The 21,065-nt window shown below is 38.9% G+C and overlaps 2 protein-coding genes across 4 annotated transcripts; both read right to left on the reverse strand.

The window, feature by feature from the left end:
- Nucleotides 1-544: 544 nt before the first annotated feature.
- MGT4 (magnesium transporter 4) lies at nucleotides 545-8,449 on the reverse strand. The gene is made up of 6 exons (XM_039115722.2): nucleotides 7,808-8,449; nucleotides 6,386-6,634; nucleotides 5,185-5,313; nucleotides 2,608-2,753; nucleotides 2,237-2,474; nucleotides 545-991 (listed from the first exon to the last, which is right to left on the reverse strand). Exons 1-6 carry the CDS (start codon nucleotides 8,237-8,239, stop codon nucleotides 704-706), a joined length of 1,482 nt encoding a protein of 493 aa, XP_038971650.1. The 5' UTR covers nucleotides 8,240-8,449; the 3' UTR covers nucleotides 545-703.
- A 2,114-nt stretch (nucleotides 8,450-10,563) lies between these two features.
- LOC103712290 (glycosyltransferase BC10-like) lies at nucleotides 10,564-17,392 on the reverse strand. 3 transcript variants are annotated; one of them, XM_008798772.5, is made up of 3 exons: nucleotides 16,995-17,392; nucleotides 16,178-16,690; nucleotides 10,564-11,529 (listed from the first exon to the last, which is right to left on the reverse strand). In XM_008798772.5, the coding sequence occupies exons 2-3, from the start codon at nucleotides 16,688-16,690 to the stop codon at nucleotides 10,888-10,890; spliced, it is 1,155 nt and encodes a 384-aa protein (XP_008796994.2). In that variant the 5' UTR covers nucleotides 16,995-17,392; the 3' UTR covers nucleotides 10,564-10,887. The 3 variants fall into 3 exon arrangements, with proteins under 3 accessions (XP_008796994.2, XP_008796993.2, XP_008796992.2); XM_008798771.5 differs by having other exon boundaries at nucleotides 16,893-17,392; XM_008798770.5 differs by having other exon boundaries at nucleotides 16,178-17,392.
- Between the last annotated feature and the right edge of the window lie 3,673 nt (nucleotides 17,393-21,065).

Here is a 21,065-nt window from a genome sequence, read left to right on the forward strand (position 1 = left end):
GAAAAGTGCCATTGCATTATAGTAAATATGCAATGATACCAGGAGCTCAGGTTGATTGCGCTAGAAGGACAACGCATCTTCGATGAGTCCATCCTAGTGGCAGAGCTGCGCGCAGCATGAGAGGATCTCGTATATGCTAGTGTACACTTGAGGGCTCAGTGGATATTCTTGGAGGGTGATCCTGTCACAGTGATTGAATGGATCAGGTGCGGGCGTGCCAGGCCAAATTTACATCCACTAGTCAGGGATGTCTGCCATCTTCCGGACAATCTTGATTCTTTCTGAGTTGACGGCGGACTGAGTCGCCTCCTCCGCAGCTCATCACTCCGGAGCCTTCATATGGGATGGCACTGGCCCCATCCCGCAGGACCTCAATCGTATTTTGTATTCCGATTCCTCGCGGCGCACTCACATCCATGTGTAAGTGAGACGCCGATTTACCAAAAAAAAAAAAAAAAAGCAATGATACATAGACAAAGAGACTTCGCAAAATATAAAATGGATAAAAAAACAAAAAAAAACCTGATCTTCCTTGTAAGATCAGTTGAAAGGCAATAAGATTTTCATACAACAACAACTGGAGTTTTATTTGTTACAGACAACAAAAACAATAAGGAGAGAATCAAACATAATGAACCACTCATAACCACCAAGTATTGTCCCAACTACAAGGAGCCATATAAATAAAGATGGCCGAAAGGTATTACTCAAGCAAACGTCTACGCTTACACCATGCAATGGCAATTACATACAGAAATATACTTCCCGTGGCTCCACCACCCACAGTCCACAAGAACTCATTCATACCAGATTTCTTCTCATCAAACAAATCAACTTGGATGTTCATGCCAAATATACCAGCTAGTACAACGAAGGCGCTGACCACCAAGGTTGCAGTGGTTAGCATGACCCCCATTTGTAATAGATGATTCTGCTTATCATCCAGCATGATGTTGATGTAATCCTCGGTATCATCGACATACTCCCTCAGCTTCATGGACCAACATCAAAGTAGACAACAATGAGAACTCATCATATTGATGTTACTTGGTACAAGCTATGTACACAATACACATGCAAAAGCATTTACCAAATAATCCACACTTTAAAAACATTGTAAATGAAAAAGTTATGGGAGCCATCGATTTGCTTCCAAACAGCAGCAGACAACTGAAATGAACTTGCTAGATCTGAGGTGAGTAAATATATGCTTCCGATGAGAGTGCAGGAGCGCTACCTATCAATTTTAATTAATTTACTTCTAGTAGGAAAGTACACCGACCGGCTATCTCTATATTCAGCCAGTGCTATTCAAGTTAGTAGTTTGCGAGTAATTTAAACATTAAGTTGCTTCAATTTTCTTTGTAAAATATATGGATGGATCAGCTGATAGGAAACTTATGACTTGACCAAGTCAGTAATCAGACAGTTCGCACGGTGTCCTTGAGATTTTTCTTTCCTTTGTTCCCCTTTCAATCAGCTGGTCTGCTATTCTATATAGCAAGAGGGAACCAGTGAAAGACAACTGATAACCATAGCATAAATATGGCTACCACCAAATTAGTGAACAATTTTAAGTCAACAGAACATAAGATGCAATAGAAATTACAACCATTGTTGCTGCAACATGGTTAAATATTAACAATTCATGCTAAAATCTACAATAAACATTACCAAATTAAATGCATAGAGAAACTATTGAAACAAGTTATATCAAATGCAATTTTTGGGAACTTTTAAACATCAAGACCCAAAGTCCTCCAGGTAGATTGTCTGTATACCAAGTCTAATTTCTAACAGAAATATAATCATCAAGCAAGATACATCTCCATTGTAGTTATGGATAGTGAAAACTGGTTATTAATTTATTTCATGATATGCCTCTCCAACATCAATATCCAAGAAGAATGAGAAAGGCAGAATCTTGAGAGTATAGTGGATATTTCTCAAATGCTTAAACCCATGGCAGCAGCAAAACTTATGGATAAGATTTTGGCTTCAGTCTGGAACATCTAATAAAGGAATGTATTCAATTCCAAATAATGTAGGCAACATTATGAAATAAACAAATTGCTTTCTTTATAAGAAAACATATAAAATTTTGAACTCTATTTGGTTCTGTAATTTCTCTTTTGCCTATTATTTGTGCTTTCGAGATGAAGACAATTTAGCATAACGAACACTTACTTTTCTTCCTCTTCATTTTTAACTTTTTCCAAGTTCAGAGGCTACATACCGTAGATAGTTTGTTCAATGTACTGTCAATTTGTACGAAGTATGCTTCCAAAAGCATTTCAAGCTCTTCTACGTCAAGATGTTTGACACCGCTTCTTGTGCTGCAAGTATGGTTTCCGTGGCCATCCCCATAGATAATACTGGGCCCAGACAGTGAGCGGTCATGGTCAACATTCTGAGAGTCATCTTCATGATTATTGTCAACATCATTCTCCTCTGACAAACTCTCAGCATGCAGCCTTCAAAACAAATAATATTTTCCACAAAGTAACTCAAACAGTAAAATGAAGCATTTCAGCGACTCACTGGACAAGCACAAGCCAGAGACAACACAACTCAGAGAAAACATTTTTAAAGCAACTGTTCAGGTACCTGTCATAATACATGCCATCACCATGATTATATACAGAAGAATGAGAAGAACCATCAGAGAGATTTTGCTGCATCAACTTGTCAGTCAAATACATTTCAGCCATATCATCATCATCATCCAAGAGGTGTTCAAGTTCATCTCTGACCTACCATATATTGAACAGACAATTAATTTAACAAGCAAATCTGGATGACACAACAAGGAGGTATTGCTAAGTTATGTTTATATCCAAACCAAATCAATATAGAGAACATATTGTCCACCAGTTGGACTAGCTTAACTTTCCACGGAATGCCCCTTTTTCTTTAACACCAAAGTATTACATTTATTTGATTGCAGTCTGTGGTGCAGCTCTTCATGTTTTGTCAAAGCATAATTCATCAGGTTTTTGAGCAAGTGCTATAACAATACACCTATTCTAGAGCACTATTGGAATGCGAACATAATGAGAATATCCATTAGGATGAATAAGCTCCGATAAATAGAGATATTAATTTTTGCCATGAAAGGTGAAATGAACTTGTGCACTCCAAATCCGCATTGATGTGTTGATCTAATAAGGTTAACAATACAGAAAATAAACTCATAAATAAGTGCTGAGAGTTTTCCTTACCTAGAGAATTACATCTAGGGCCCATTTAGATGGTTCAACACAATCCATTTTAATGCAGAAGAATAATAGAACCAAGTATACTAAACCATCAAACCCACTTTTGTACTAAAAGGAACTATATGGTTTTGCAATAGTGATACTACAGGCCATTTGACTAGAATCTAAGAAAAGAATCTAAACAGAATTTAATTTCCATCCTTTATCAGCAGCAGACACCATCTTTCTTAACCTTCCAGACATTCACTATACTTCGTACTCCCTCTTCCACCCTAACAGAGAGCCGCTCACCATCAATATTTCTCAGATCGCCCATAACCATGATCTCAGTTTTTGTCTAGCTACATCACCACAAGAAACTCTCTTTTGCTTGTATCCTTGATCAGCTACCTCAACCTCAAAGTCTTCATCCCAGCTTAATTTTAGTAAAAACCCAGATTAGAATCCATCTTCTTTCCCTTCCAATCATCCTGCACCATATAGGGTCCACCAACATTGACCGATAACATCATATATATCTGCAGAATTCAAAGTATATGCTTCTTCATAACTAAAAGAAATTTGCTTCACTAACAATTTTTAATGGCGAGACATCCATGTTTTCAAATTCGATGTTCCAGAGTCATTCACTTAACCAGCTACAATTAATTATATACTTCTGATAAAGAAGAGCTGTGCTGGTTCAACTGTAAATGTGTCTAAAACTAGGGAGATTATCTCAAGACAATGGCAGGAAATACTGCAATTAGGAGATCAATCATAATGGAGGGGATCAATCTCACTCCTCTTCCATCTATATCTCTCGTGTTCCTGACAAGCACTCAGCAACCAACACGCTGCTCTTTCTCCCACCCCCAAAATGCTTCCGGCTACTTTCCCTTCCCTTCTTATTTCTTCTCCTAAGACCCAAATGCCCTCAAGCTTAATCTGCTTGATTCCCCTTCAATCTCCAGTCTAGCTCTAACCCCTCACCAGTAGAACTTCCTCATCTTATCAAAGATGTGCTTTTCCACTTTGTGACATTCAACGGCTCTCGCCAATTTAGTCAAGATATAGATATGGATTCATGACTTACAAGGACTGTCGTTACATTCCTTAGACTACTTGAAGGGTTAACCATTGATCGGAAGCTAGTGGCAGGAGCTGGTGTGAGGGGATTGCCTTCTCATACAACCTCTCTCTCTCTCTCTCTCTCTGTGTCTATCTATCTATCTATCTATCTATCTTTCTGTGTGTGCGCGCGTGCATGTGTCTGTGTGGATGGGTGCTTGGCTCTTGTGCTCCCTTGTCCAACCGCATCACTTCCCCATTTTGCTACCTTCTGCACAATATGAAACACTTCCCCATTCACGAGATAAAATATTAAGCTACTATATTATCCCTCACGACTTGGACAGATCAGATTATAAGATTCCTTTTTTCACCAAAGCAAAATTCAAACTAAAATTAGATATCACCATATCCTGCTTTCTCTAGCTCACATGCAACTGGCAAAGTCCTTTCTAAACTCAGAATAGCTAAATTCAGTCATTCCAGCAAGAAATAAATGAACACAAAAGAGCAAACGGTCTCGTCAGAAATGAATTCTGAGTGCGCGTTTGAACATAAATACGTGCATGACATTTTTAGGCTTGTCAAATGTGCACCTGACTCAAATATATCACGGTCCCTTATATCAATGTCGGTTATGCAGGGTTCACATCTTCAAGACTTCTTATCGATAAGAATGAAAAGTTACTCAATTATTATTGTCCTGTTATCTGTTAAATATGATTTGTAGACAATATGTGGTTTTCATTTCCAATGAAAATTTGCATACTGTCCAAAAATGACACATGGCGCAAATTTATTGCAAGTAGAAGCAAAAGACTTGATGGACAACATAACATTAAAGTTAGCGCTTCCCATATCTCCATACTCTGAGATTTCATATGCTTTATATAATCATAAAAAAAAAATTACAGACCTTTTGAACACGTCCTGTTATTGTAACCAATCGGCTTTTGATCTGACGGACACGTTCCAAGTTAAGGGTGCTTATCTTTGAAGTCAGCTTATCCAAGGCTGGATGTGCTTCTTTCTCCAGCGTTGTTGCCTTATTAAGAAAATAAAAGAACAAAAATAAGCTGGAAGAAAACTATTGAATGACAAATCATTGTGATGTCACCAGAAATGCTGAAGATAAAAGGAAAGGAGAAAATGTAAGGTATATGTTAATACACAACAAACATTGAGGTCTACAGACAATCAACAAGACCAGGATGAAGCACAATTTCTGTTTTTTTTTTTTTTTTGCACTATTTCAATTCAAGTAAGCAGCAAAAAATTCATGATTCCATCTACTGCAGAAAGCAATACAACATAATGATTTCTACAGCTTACATCTATCTTTGTTGATTGGGTGCGCTACTTAATTTGGCTTGCAAAGATAGAGATTGGATTGTCTTAGCCACTGAAGTCATGAAGAATTTATATCCCTTGAAATGTGTCAAAAAAATGAGAAATATTCTTCTATAAAGAATCAAGAGCAAAAATGGATATAACCAAGATTTGCTGTGCCGGAACCGAAGCCCATACCAGTCAAGAGGAGGCACAGTTCAGTAAGCCCCTGTGTCGTTTTGTGCCAGGCCCGTACAGATATAATAAAGAGGGCGAGGGAGAGGAAGAGAGAGAACGGGAGAGAGAAAAAGAATAAGAGAGAAGGGCAGAGGGATAAGGAAGGAGGGAGGGAGAGAGAACGGGCTCCGGAGGGGTGCTGAAGGGCGCCGGAGGGCCGGAGCAGGGGCTCTACTCTCTGGACTTCTTTTTTTTATTTTAAAAATTTTAAGTTAAGTCGGCAAATCCCTCCGGCGGCCCTCCCTCCCTCTCCTTCTCCCTTCCTCTCCCCTCTCTCTCTTTCTTTTCCTCTCTTTTCTTCTCCCCTTCCCCCTCCTAGTGGTTTCTTGTTTTGAATGCTAGAACCATTCCGGTCCGCCGCTGGCATAGCTTAGTGGTACACTCCGAACTAGGCGGTTCGGAACAGTTCTACATACCTTAGATATAATAGTACTGTACAAAAGACAAAGTAACTAAGCAAGTAATCAGCAGGAGTAGTCGACGACTATGATAATGAACACAATGACTGCAAAAAGATAAAAAATAATAATTTCTCAAGGTAGGTTTCTGACCTCATTCTCTAAGCAACTGCAAGCAGCCTCTAGACAAGCTTCCAGTGCAATGAATTCAAATGGAAGAACTCTCGGCCCGTTACTGGAAATTTCCTCCCTCTTTCCTTTCTCCTCTGCCTCTGGCTCTGCATGAAGAGATCCAGGATACTCAAGATCTTCAGAACCCTGAGGAGGGCTTGCAGTTCTTGACTTTGGCTCCCCAAAATCATATACATTAGTCCAATCCTCACTGCTGCCAACACCTCTTTCCTTTAAACATACAATGATTTTGACAAAAATAACAATGAGAAACTAACAACAAACACAAGGAATAAAAGACGATATACAAGAAAACAAAGCTTATAGCTTCACAAAGAACAAATGCCATTATTTGCAGTTACGAAAGCTACTATAAGGACAGCTTAGTTCTGAGTTCAGTTACCCAAACCTCTTTAGAAAGGCCATTCTGTTGGCACAATTAGGAAAAAATAGGTAAAATACCCAAAAGTCTATAATCATTGGTATGCAAAGATTGGTTGTTGTATTTAAAGAATCACATGATGTTAAAGAAAGTATTCTCACCTTTGCTTGCAAATGCTCGAGCAAAACTATCTAAAGGATACAACAAACTGTATGCATTTCACAATTTGTGAACTCACAAAAAATCATGTAAGAATAGTAGGCACTAAACAAAAACCCCCACGAACACTTGATCCTGTTGAATTCTCCTTCCTCTCCACTTCTGGATTCATGCGTTGCCAGATGAGACCATGTAGTGGACAATTAAAAGGCATTACCATGTCCATTCAATCACACTGCTTCATTCAAAGATTGCAGTACAAAAATTTGGTTACTCCAATTACTCATACATCACATCTATTAGATCCATCGTCCATTCAATCCCACCCTCCAGTCTTTAAGACAGATTCCTTCAATCTCAGATAATTCAACATGCATCATCTGGATTTTTTTTTTTTTTTTTTTTTTTTGGTGCTCTATGAGAGGTATACCGCTTCACATTTCCTTAAAGCAATGAAATGTGATTAATAGATCAATCATTCATTTGAGATTGTCTAGCGTCCTATATTTTTTAGAGAAAATATCTTATTCTCACAGAATAAAGTTTCTAGTTGCAAATTATCTGACAGAGTCATCATACATATGTCAAAGAGAAATCCTCATAAATACCATGAACATATATCGAAAACAGTTAAGCAAAACCTAGAATTGGTTAAATAGTAGTAGTAGAAGAAGAAGCAAATGCATTCAGAAAGAAATCACAACTGGAGCATGAAAGATGACCTTTTCTATTAAAAAAAACTGAGAGTATCAGCAAATTAAATATGTGCAGTATACTCCATTGGCATTAAAGGTTAGAAGAAAGTGAAATATATATATATATATATATATATATATAGAGAGAGAGAGAGAGAGAGAGAGGACCTGGTGGTTATCGTCGGCGGGATGGAGGTGGCGGTGGTGGAGGAGGAGGCGGTGCTGGAGTTCCTGGACGAAAGGGGCGACGGAGGGGTCGCGGTAGTTGAGGAGGAGCACCTCGTGGGCGGTAATGATGGCCTTGATGTGCTCCAGGTTGACGACGATGGCCCGCTCCCGCCCCAACACCGTTGACGGGTACGACAGCTGCGGGTCCAGGATCCGCAGGTCCCTGGCCGGCAGCCCCGTCCGCCGCATCACCGAGTGCCGCCCAGCCTCCACCACCCGCGCGTCCCCGGCAGCGTCCACCGTCAGCCAAGACCGAACCCCGGCCGCCGACGCCTTCTTCCTTCCCGGCCGGGTCCACGCCGGCTCCGGCTCTTCCTCCCCGGCCGGCCCGGCCTTCCAGGTTGGCCGAAGGGCCGCTCCTCCGATTCTCATCTCTTTGAGACGATCTCTTTCTTTGTTGGTTGGTGGGAGTGATAGTTTTAGCACTAGCGGTTGTAGTAAATTAATGGCTACTGGTGGTGGTGTCTCAGCTTCTCTGCCGCTCGCACTATGCGTGGTGTGGAGCGGAGTGCGGTGGCATTATCAGCAAAAAAAAGTGACCTCATCAGGTTTGGGCACCGGACAGGTGCTTGCCGCCAGACTATTACTGGCAACTGCTTTCTGAAAATATCTTAAGTAACAGTCAGGAGAATATATATATATATATATATATATATATATATATATATATATATATATATATATATATATATATATATATATATATATATATATATATATAAGAAAGAATTCATATTTATCCTTTAAAAAAATATCAATAACATTAAACCCTGCAAAAAAAATCCTAATGCATGTTTAGGGGTGAGGAACCTCGCAATTTGATATCAAGCTATCATGTAAGCTTCAGATTTTTGGCAATGCTGTTTTTGGTTTTTCTAAATTATTTGCAAGAAATTAGGTTGAGTTATGAAATTTTAGGTCAATTTATGTTGAGACAACTTGGTACTATAATGATGAGGCTAAGTCTCTCCTATGCATCCCTCAAAGAATTTCTAGTGAAAATGTAATAAGACGACTCATTACAATGACGCATTTGTATAGCAATATATGCTAGCTACGTGGTGATCATTATCATCATGCACTCGTATCATATTGCCATCCTGCACATTCTGTTTTAGTTTGTTAGCATGGTGCATCACCGATGTGGTGGGTATGGTGCGCGATATAATTTTCTATTAAGTGCTCCTTTTCGAAGAATAGTTTGCTTTGATTTTGTAGTTATATTAAATTCTGCACAATTTTGTGGGCGACATAATTTTTCTATTTAGTGCTCCTTTTCGAAGAATAGTTTGCTTTGGTTTTGTAGTTATATTAAATTCTGCACAATTTTGTGGGCGACATAATTTTTCTATTTAGTGCCCCTTTTCGAAGAATAGTTTGCTTTGATTTTGTAGTTATATTAAATTCTGCACAATTTTGTGGGCGACATAATTTTTCTATTTAGTGCCCCTTTTCGAAGAATAGTTTGCTTTGATTTTGTAGTTATATTAAATTCTGCACAATTTTGTTCCTCATGAATGCTACGGATCCACTTCACCTATCAATACCATGGATTTACTCTACTTGCTCAAGACAAGGACAATACCATACTTTGGATGCATGCAAGACAAGATTTACTACTTGACTGTCTCACTCCCGTGATTAAAATATGTCCGCTAGTGAATGGCGTCTTGTTCGGGAGACCAAACCGAACGTGACGCCATGTGTTTTTGGCGCAGGGATGATTACCAGGCTACCAGCCGGGCCACGGGATGAAGTCTCGCAAAGTTGATGGTGCTGAAAATTTTGAGCGAATCTGAGCGGCGGGGCCATGGGATGGAGTCTCACAAACTTGATGGCATCTTCGCCAAGATAAAACCTATTTGAATCCACAGCCTGGTGGCCCCGTCATAGATTCGTTTATGAGTGTCTCGGTATATTTATGCGCAGGTTTTTTTATGAGTAGGCATAAAAATTACATTTCCTGGAGAGAAAAAATAATAAAAATTGAATACCATATCAGAAGAAGGAAAAAAAAAAGGTAAAAGGGATGTGGAGTTACATATGCATTTACACAATGGCTGCTATTTAACCATTATGATACTACAATAATTGTCATACAGCAAGAATGGTCCTGCCAACCAGACTACATAATTTGTTATTGGTGACACTGAGAGAAGCAGCCTCAATAAAAAAAGAGAGAAGCAGCCACTATTTTGTTTTGAAAAATAATTCACCCAGTCACAAGCTGAATTCGGCAAATAATAATGACTAATTTCCTTTAAAACTGCAAATAACAGTTTATATATATACATAAACTGGTTTGATATATACATATACATACGTATGCATGTATGTATGCATGCATTCGTCTCCTTTAAGCTTCTTGTTTTTCTATTTATCATGTCTCTCTAATCTTGGTGCCTTTTGTTTGGATCATTTCCTTTTTTGAGGTGAACCTTTGTATCATTTCACCTTCAATATAGTGAAGGATGGATGGTCATCATATTTCTGTGAAAAAAAAGGTAATAATTTGAAAAGGGTTTGTCATCTAGAGATATCTGCACATTATCGAACTATCAACGACAACATTGTACAACTTTTTTGCCCACTGGCCTCGAACTTTGGGAGCCCCTAATACACATGAACTCATCAACTCTTTTCTGACAAGTCCACAGGCCACAATTTTCAGTAAAATAAGAACATTGGACAACTTAAACTATAATATGAGTAACAGTAAATGCTGTAAACGCTTGCTGTTGAATATTCTTAAGGATACAGAACAAGAAGAAGAACAGATGAACTTGTAGAAGAAAAGTTGCAAAAGAAAACCTGTAATTTGAATCGTAAACATGGCATCTTGAAGTTTGCTGTACATAAGAAAATTGGTTATAAATTTAGCTATCTACTTGAATATATATTTTTGCTGTAATATTACCTACTAATTTCTAATAGCTCTCTTGCAGATCTTCTCATAAACCTAATCAACTATCATGTGCTGTGAGCCCATGTTTTTTCTGCTCTCTCTATTTCACTGCTAATTATTCAAACCCAAGCAAACTGGTTGCAAATTGTAGCAAAGGCTCCAAGGCGCTTGGAGCAAACTTCCGAGCAAAGAGGAAACAAACTGATGAAGGCTGGTCATTGTACAAACAAGTCTTACCCTCAAGAATCTTCTTTAAAAATGCTTCAGTAATATCTCCCTTTCCAAAGGTTGCAGGGTGAGCCCCACCCCTTGACCAGTCTACCCAGGTTATGGTTCTATTTGCTATAAAATGCGGCGACTCTATTGTGAGCATGGTGGGAAAGTAGTGCTCATCCACATAGCATGATGGCCTGCAGAATTCATTAAACTTTGGGTAATATTTGGTGTCTCTGACTATATCGATTGCAAGTTTTCGATTCACTTCAAACCACTGAGCCCCTTTACGCCACTGCATAATGTTGACCTCAGGTGCCATCCTCAGGTTGTACCGTCCCCTTCCATAGGGACCAGGGTCATCAAATGACCCAACAAAACTGTACCTAGACCTCATCAAGTAGTGGTAGATAATGCTGAAGTTGTACAGAGGAATACATGACTCTGAAAGCAGGACAAACCGTTCATTGGATAGATCAAGCAATGCATTTGCAAGTAGCCGCCTCTCTGCATCGCACATGCTCATCCTCCCCCACTCAGCCACCTGTTAAATTGGAAGTACAAGTCAAAACAAGGTGCAAAAAAAATTATTCGCATTAAGCAACTGCTTACAAGATATTTAAGCGCCCGACAGCATTTGCTTGAGAAGGATCACATCTTGAGATGCAACTAATGAGATGCTAAAGCACAATTGTGCAATGGCTAAACCAAATCTGCTAACTCATCTAATCTACTTCTTAATTTGAAAATTAATATAAACACGAAGTAGCAGAAGTAACAATCAGATATTGTTCTACAGCAGTCCAACATGAAAAACTTGGTTAATTGTCAGCTAGTACAGTTCCAAGACTAAAAAGCTTTTTGTAATGTAAATTCTTTACATGGAAAATCTCTAACTATCCGGTAAAAGAAAAGCAGTAACGTCGGCATCACATAGACACGGAATGATCACAGCTATTTGATTGTGCTTCTTTCTTGCCACCAATAAAATTTTGACTTCCTTGTATCACATAAATGCTTGCAGGTGACATGAAGTTATATGATAAATTGCAATCTCTTATGCATACATTGGTTAATAAAGTGCAAACAATGCTAATTATTTTATGAGAAATAGAAATACATAGCAGACTAGCGGTGCTATAAAAACCTTATAACTTAATTTGATTCACACATATAGGATGCCATGGGCATGAGGCACTATAGTCTTAAGGCAGTAGGGCCAAAAAAAATTAGCTTTCGCCCTATGAGCCTCCATAAGCACATCAGATCAGAAGAGCCTCCAACAGCACCACACATGCTAAAAACCTGAGAAAACATTGATAAGTTTAAACCAAAGATCACCTCCATACCAAGGGGATTAACAAGCATTTGGGCTATAAAATGGCTGCTCTGCTTTATTTTTACGTGAAGGACAGAGCTGTGTATAGCAATTAAGATTTACCTGTGTTAGTTTCCGGACTAGTATCAATATGTAAATAGACATCTACTACTACATAAAAATTGCACTTCATGAGAACCAACCAACTTTTGTTATCTACATGGAGTTGAGTGAACGAACCAAGCAGGATCTATCAGATTTCATGAACATTTACAACCAACTCTCAACATTATCTGAACCCTTTGAACTGAAAAATATACTGCAGCAGTCTATAGGAAAAGCCAAATATTACATGAGCTGTCCTAACTTTAATTTACAAATTCATTGAATTTAACACAGCGTATCTGAAAAAAATTTCAACAAAATCTTAAATTTGATCGATCTAAACTTATTGCAATTTATGACACAATTTATTCTTTAATACTTTGATATGTAGATGCTCTTAGGGATTTGTCCTAAACAGTGGTAGCATTTCTTATCCCTCTATATCACACAGCATGCGCAGAGCTACCAAACCATATTTCTGCACAAATCAATTCATGGATCATTTTCTATAAGCTACCTATGTGGCTAAAAAATCATGTCCATCGGATGACATAGCCATCTAACCGATTTCCTCTTGCAGAAGTTTATTCGTCAATGCTGATTGCTGATGGAGGCAGCAAAGTAATGGGAGGAAAAGAGAAACAAATTGTAGGGAGAAACTCTGTCTCCCATGCCTATTTACAAGGCATTGCAAACCTATGGTGCCAACAGATCAATACACTATAATAAAAATTCTCTCAAGAAAAAATACACCATAACAGAAAAGATATTAGCATCAATGAGAATTTATCAGAAATGATAAATTAACCTCACAATCCATCCTTAAGCAGGTCAGGTTGGTTTTTCAATATCCAAGGCTTAGCCTCATATTAGATGGACTTGGGAACCACCCTGCTGGAGCAGGTTCGAGCCAATTCTTAAGGAAATTGCATAGCAGGTCTCATACTTTTATTTCTTAGTCCAAGTCCTGTTTTAACAAGACCCTGCTAATTTATTTAAGGCATCGAAATATAAGAAAGAACTCAGATATATAGATATCAAAACCCAACAAAATCTAAACATCAAGCTTCAAAAGGCCTAATAGCCAGAAATGTTTGAAGAGCTGAACATCCTATAACTCTGCTCCTCCAGCATCCGAATTCAACAGCAACTGAGAATAAGGGTGCTTTGTGAGGAAATCAACAGCTCAGGTGGAGTAAGTCCATTAATCACATCTCTGATGTTGCTACTCTTTTCTTTTCTGCAAAATAGTTCATTATTCTTTTTTTTTTTTTTGTGCAGTAGCCACTGCACCACAAATGAATCTCATTCTACAGAAAGAAAGTTAAAAGGCTCTTTAAAATGCTGAATGTTGGATTTTGTTAAATGGACTAAAGTTCTAGATGGTAAAACACATCTGCTTGATGCAGCTATCTTACGACTAAGGAACACCTTTTCCACCCTAGATGATTTTCTAAATGCATCACCAAAACTGCTGTTCTTGCATTGCGCTTGACCCTAGAGGATTTACCTAGAAATACCTTAACAATCTTTCATGAGCTAAGGCAGACAAGCCTAATACTATTGAAAATGAGGTAGAATTTAGGACATGAATCAGAGAGTAGTACATACTGTACCAGTGGATATTGGCTGTCCCTTAGTGCACCAGTAAGGTACCGGTATTGGTACACGATACTAAGACTTTGAAGCTTCATTGAGGTGCAGGATCATAAAAGAAGTTGCCTCTCAAGTAGGAAAACAAGATCAGAACTTTATTAGAAGAGTTAATTGAAAGGAAAAGTCTTGATTTAAAATGATTAATTAAAGATAGAAAAACTAGTTTTATTTAGAAAAATGTGAATATAGTGTACTTAGCTAAGCATATAATGTCCAATGGATGGAAATTTGAAATAAACAATCAATTTTAAATTTTTTTGGCAATTACTCTTAGATGTCCCCCTTGCTGGTAGCATGTTTTCAGTATTGCAATAGTTTCTAGCAAGTATCAAGGATTTAAATCTCAATACCAAGCCCCATCTTAGTTTGCTCGTAGGACAGTAGGGACTGGGGTGGACGGTATGGTAGAGATGGACCAAAAAAGTCATTAACATAAAGAATAAAAAGTAAGAAATTGCATCTTGGCCATCTCAGTGCATCCTGGGTGTCTGGATACAATCGAGACATTCGAGGTAAATTGGTTCAAGAGAGAACTGGTGTCTCGCACCCATACTAGGCACTTCCTGAAATAGTACGGTACCGGCGAGTCTCGCCTATACCACCTGGACATGAATCCTTGGTTTTTAGATTTAGTATTCATTTTCCTAAAAATTATACCAGGATCCATGAATCTCTATTAAAGGCTCGTGCATGAAGCTATCCTTTGTTCCATTTTCATCAGTAATTTCTTAGGAAGCGAATTTCGTATATAGTTGTCACATATATTTTGCACTCTTATCAGCAGAAATAAAATTAAATGTTCTAATTATAGGAAACCAAGGTTGTAAGCCGCTTCCTTGATCCAGCAAGATTTTTTAAAATTCACATATTCGCAAGAAAAAAACATGTGGCCTTCAAATACAGCCTTTGTCAAATTTATGTCAACATTTGTAGGTCACAGAAATCTCTAAAACTAAAAATCATTTTAAACAAAGCAAAAATTTTGCTTCCCGTGCATCATAATATTTTGCTCCAGCATCATTTTACTCTGTATTGACCAGTATATAAAAACAGATTATGTTTTAAAGTACCATGGTAATCTCCATTTGGTTGTTCAGCACAGGTATCATTCTCTGTCACTGCAAGAAGGCGGTATCAATCCTTACATTCAACATTGTTTACTCCTTGAACATCTAATAAATATCCACATTGCATTAATTCATTGAACAGCTGAATGATAATTCTTAACAAGGTAAGCTTCTAGTCACTCATATTCTAGATGATTCTCTTTTGATTTTCCATTAACCACAACAGTAACAAGGCCCCCTAAATTAGCCGATAAATTAACTCATGACAGCTCCGGTTTGCAGACAAAACACGGAACCTATTTTATACCAATTCAAGGCCCAACATTATAGAATATATATATATATATATATATATATATATATATATATATATATATATATAGTTAACCAACGAAACAGATAAGTGTGATAAAGCAATAAGCGTTAGTGCATTTAGACTGAATCAATACAGACATTAAAAGACATACACAGTTCTATACGAAAGCTGCTATTCTACTACAAGTATTATTTTGTTCGTTGTTGGTTAATAGTACAACTGATTTTGTAACTGCAGCAGATAAGGAACTTTGGAGGAGAGATATTAAATGGCACATGAGGCACAGAATGAGATTATGAGAGGAATGGCACAACACAGCATGTCGACATATGGGAAACTACCATTAAATAAATTGGGATTGCGAGAATTTAATCAAAATCAATTTAAACATAGGAGAAACAGTATGATTTCATTATCCTGACTCATTTTCCAGTTATACATGTAATAAAGAATACCTGTGAAAAAATATATAGACAGACACATAATCCATGAAGAATTTTTTCTTTATTCAGAAAACGATACAATTAAAATCTAGCAGTCCTCAATGAAACCGCATGGCAAGGTAAAGGCATCAAGAACTAGAATCTAATATAAGTTAAGTGAAAGGTCACAAATACACAGGGTAACATGCAAAGCACTTAATTGGCATCCAAGTAAGGAAAGAAAATGCCTTTATTGGCCATTAATTGTATAAGAATCACCAGTAAGTTAATAGAAATCTAAAGGTTACCTTGCTAGGGATCTGCCTGTTATAAAACACAGAAGTTGGTGGGAAGTTGGGCAGGTAATCTGGAAGGGAATGAATGTAAATGGAATAAAGCCCTTCATGACCTTTAAAGAAGTTCTCCCAGAGTGGAGAGAGCGGCAAAGGTCCTTTAGTCAAAAACATGAAGGCAACCTTCGGAACCCTCTTAAATGGATACTTCTTCACCTGAGGAGCAAAGGAAGCACGCCAAAAGAGCTCCTCCTCGCTCATCTTGTGCATCAGGTTGGTTGGGGGCTCGATCAAACGTCTAAGATCGCTCTGCTCCTCTTTGACACAGGGCTCGATGACAGGGCGAGCTTGGAACCCAATCGTCTGAAGGTCAAAATACCGAGTCGTGTACACGCTAAGGACAAAAAATCCAATACCCAGAACCACGAACAGCGTGAGAAACTTGAGAATCCTCGCCGGAAAAACCCTCGATTGGGTCCTCTGCGACGAATCCTTGCCATCCTCCGAAGGCAAAACCCTAGCTTGCATCTTAACCAGATCAAAAGGAGGGCCGCAAAAAAAGAGAGATTTTTAAACTTCTGTAAACTTCAATTCCAAGTATTCCACTCAATCTAACACCAACTCCGCATTGAATACTCGAAGATATTCGAGCAAAACAACTTCAATTCCCTCAGAAAGCATCCAAGATTGAATCTTTAGATAAAAAGCAGTGCAAAGATCCGGTCTTTACCTTGTATGAGTTCGAGTTCCAGCCAAACTACCCGACTTCCCTCAGAACAAATCCAAGATCGCAACTTTGATCGAAAAACAGCGAAAAAGATCCGATCTTTACCTTGTGGGAGCCCGACTTCCGACTGATTCTTATTGGAGAGCTTCCCAGGAAGCAAAGATCTTCCTCGGGATCAGGAAACCCAAGATGCGGACTTAGTTCGGCGGTTAAGCGCTGTTCCTCCACCGGGCATTTAAATCCACATGGCTTTCGGAAACCGGCGAATAAATACGCGACGTTCGCAGGCTCTTCCAGCAGCCGTGAAGACTACGAAAGGGTTCGGACACTCCAGAGGTTGGGTGGGGCCACGAGAGGGGGCCGGGCAGCGAGGGAAACGACGGAAGCGCGGGGAGAGATTGGAGGGTCCAACGAGAGCTGCAGAAGAGAAGTCTTTCCGTTGCTGAAGGAAAAGAAATTAATAAGGAGGGGAGAGAGAGGGGGGCGGGCGGGGGTGGGGTTGGAAACGGAAGAGAAGATGGGGGCTTTGAGGGGTCTTAATAAGGGAAAACGGGGAGGTTTACGCAAGGGGGAGCGGAGTTTTAAATGCGTTTTGTCTTAATTATCTTGAAAAGATGGCGAGGGGCAGCGGAGGGACATGGGATGAGGGAAAGATCATGGGGTGCGGCCATCTCAGCCGGCCCGTATTGTCCTCATACTCACAGTTTTGGCAGGCGGAGTCAATTGGTGGACTTATCTGGAAAATGCCGGAGTTATAATATATAACTATTGTTCTAGGTACAAAAATTGCAATAAACCCTACCTATAATAGGTTTGGAAATAGGAAATATAGAAATTGAGAAGTTGAAAAATATTTTCATCTCAATTTATTGAAGTTAATACATGCATTTCCCAACATAGATTAGATCTCGTAAAACCTGTCCGCTATTAGCTGTTGAATCGAATTGATCGTGTCATGTGCGTTATCTTGTACTACTCTTAAAAATAAAAATATGATAGCAGAAATTATAAGTAGAAAGAAAGCAGGGGGGAGCTCAACTATATGAAGCCTCACAAATAGCATGACACTCGAGAATTTGGGTGTGCGATCATGAAGTTCGTATGAATCTAATGAGTTGGCATTATAACTAATAAACTCTAGGATTTTCTTTTGAGCTCTTAGTTGCTTCCATATTAGAAAGAACAATGTTACATACACACATCATGTGGTTCATACTCCTCTCTAATCAACTTGATTTAATATGTGTGACTGAAATAGACCGGTAGTTGCCTAACTCTCAATCGTGTGAGGATAAATCTAACTTTAGTCAGACTGACCAACCTGTAAAACTGTAACGTGATCCTTTCATCAAATACATTAGAACATGACAAATGCAAACAGTGGCGTGGAGATGCGTGAGGGATTTAAAAAGTACACGGGAGTCACGAGTTTAGTAAAGAACCCAACAAGTGGGCTTCGAAAAGTAGAATCCGAGAAATGGATGGATGAAGAGGCACATAGGAGATTAGATTCGGCGAATTAAGGTCAAGTCCCTGGTCAATCAACTTATAAAATTTAGCATTTTAAGTTCAAAAAGGCAATGGGTTGGAAAATATAAACCTATTCCCACCTCCCGGTCTAAGGGTTCACCCAGAATTCATACTTCCTTTTCAAAGTTATTTATTTTTTAAGAAAATATAACAAGATGTGGGGTTCTTGATTCAAGGCCCGCAAGCAAAGAATTTCAAGGTGATAGACGATAGGATGGTTGAGATTTTTTTTTTTTTTTGTGACCATGTTTTGTGTCAATAATTCAAGGGAAAAAAAAAGAGAGAATCTTATTGATTTCGTTTTTTAGTAAGGGGCATAAATGTATTGTTCTAACTTATATTTTCAGTGGCTCATTCTAAACCACCACTGGTCTTCATGTAATAGTTTTAGACAAAGATTTTCTTGATCTTTAAAGTTGAACAGAAGGATCAAATGCATTGCTTTCTCTTATCTTCGGTGCATATGTGACATTGAACCTTACTTTCTTTTAAAGTAGCCATTGGTGATCTAACTAGGATCACCAAGGTGATCTTTATCCTGGGCTAATATGATCCCCAATGATCTAAAACTACTGTGTTTAGTATGCTGTTCTAGTGATTAAAATTTTTTGGATATGAATAACCTGTTTGGCATTCCATAGAAATTCAAGATGCTTGGCCATATAATACTAAAATTATTCTTTATATATTCCACAAAAATATATTTATTAATATTATAAAATATATTATAATAAAATATTAATATACCAATTATTAATATATTTTATAAAAAATATCTTTATTAGTCCTATAAATTTTTTATCCTATAATTATATATTAATTTTTATTATAGAATTAATATTTTTATTTATATTTATAATATACTTTTTTAATACTAATATTTATTTTGATTAGACAATAAGATAAATAGAAGTAATATATTAAATAATTTTATTATATAAATATAAAGCACGATAATATGTTCCTACCATAATGTAAAATTCTCATTAAATAATAATACGACAATAATATAATTAATAATATATTGTAACATAATATATATCATAAATAGAATAATAATATAAATATAATATAATATAATATATAACATACTAATCGTATATCTATATACTAATTTTTTTCGTTTAAGATCACTATCTTAGAATAGTCATGGATATCCGACCTTAAGGTCAGATATTTCATTATTGAGTGGGACAATAATTTTAGGATCGCTGCTATTTAGGGTCATCGTTGTATAACCGATGACCTCATCATTTCCACCGGTATTATTCTTAATTCTGGGACGACCGCACCATGTCAAATCTTTCCAATGTTTAAGAAAAATTTAAAATGAGACTATCCATCCATGCAAGAAATTACATTGTACTTGATCATTGAGCCAATAAAATGCTGCCACATCATCCCAATTGCTGCCGCAGAAAATAAAAAAAAACAAAAAGAAACCTGTAGTGTTCGCCTAGTGGTAAACCATGGCATGCGGCATCGCAAACTCTCCAAAATCGCCGGTTCCCTCCGCCGTCGCCACCTTCTTCCTCATCCCCAGCCCCTTCTCCTTCACCTCCTTCATCGCCTCCCTCACCTTCCGGTTCGTCGGATCCCAAGGATATCCCATGCTCGCACTCAGATCCAACAGCTCCATCTCCAGCTGGTCCGCCCCCTCGATGCCGGCGATCGCCTCGATCTCCGTCAGCCCTGCCGCCGTCTCCACCTGGAACCTCACCAGCAGCTCCTCCTCCACCTACACCAAGTAGCTGTCGTCGATACCATAGGCGGTGGCGCGCACCACCATGTGGGTGGATCCGCGGACGTCGCGCGGCGGGAAACGGTAGAAGGAGATGGCGAGCTCGGTGGCGGCGGGGGACTTGATCATGTCGAACGTGAGGCCCTAGAGGCTGAGGTCGATGGCCTTCTTAGCCTAGGTGGAGAAGATCTCTGGAAGGCGGAGGATGGCCGGGGTGCGGGCGGCGGCGAGGGCAGGGAGGCAGAGGAGGGCCTCGGTGGTGCTGTTAGGGCCGCGCTCCATGTCGACGACCACCTAGTCATAGCCGACGAGGCCGGCGATCTCGACGAGGGTCGGTGAGGAGCTCAGGAGGAAGAGGTCGTAGAGGGTCTCACCAGCGGCGAGGCAGGACTTGAGAGTCCGCGGTTCGGGGGACAGGGGGCGGGGTCGGGATCCAAGGAGGCGGCGGCGGCTCAAATTCGAGGAAAAGAGGCTCTTTTCTTGGAAGATTCGGAGATAACTGAGATGGAGATGGAGATGGAGATGGGGGAAACGGTTTGATTGGATTTGAGGACGAGGTTTGATGGGTTTCAGCGATTTAGGGTTTTGGGGGAGAGGAAAGGGGTTTTTTGGCTGCCGCCGGCAGCGACGGTGGTGGTGGAGGCGGCGACCGCCATGGCTAACCACTCTAGAGGACAGTGGAGGTTTCTTTTTTATTATTATTATTATTTTATTAGACGGTAATCTCAGCTAATATGGTGGCATTTTATTAGTTTGATGCGGTTACGGCATAATTCTAGATGGTTATTGATTCGCAAAATACTTCTTAAAAATAGATAAGAGCCCAAATTTGATTCGCAAAATACTTCTTAAAAATAGGTACGAGCCCTAACTCCTAACTCCTAGTTAATTTTAATACTTTGATT

The sequence above is a fragment of the Phoenix dactylifera genome, chromosome 9 (genome assembly GCF_051530095.1).
Source record: "Phoenix dactylifera cultivar Ajwa chromosome 9, Ajwa_hap1_PhDact_Kaust_v1.1, whole genome shotgun sequence".
In the NCBI taxonomy this organism is placed as follows: domain Eukaryota; kingdom Viridiplantae; phylum Streptophyta; class Magnoliopsida; order Arecales; family Arecaceae; genus Phoenix; species Phoenix dactylifera.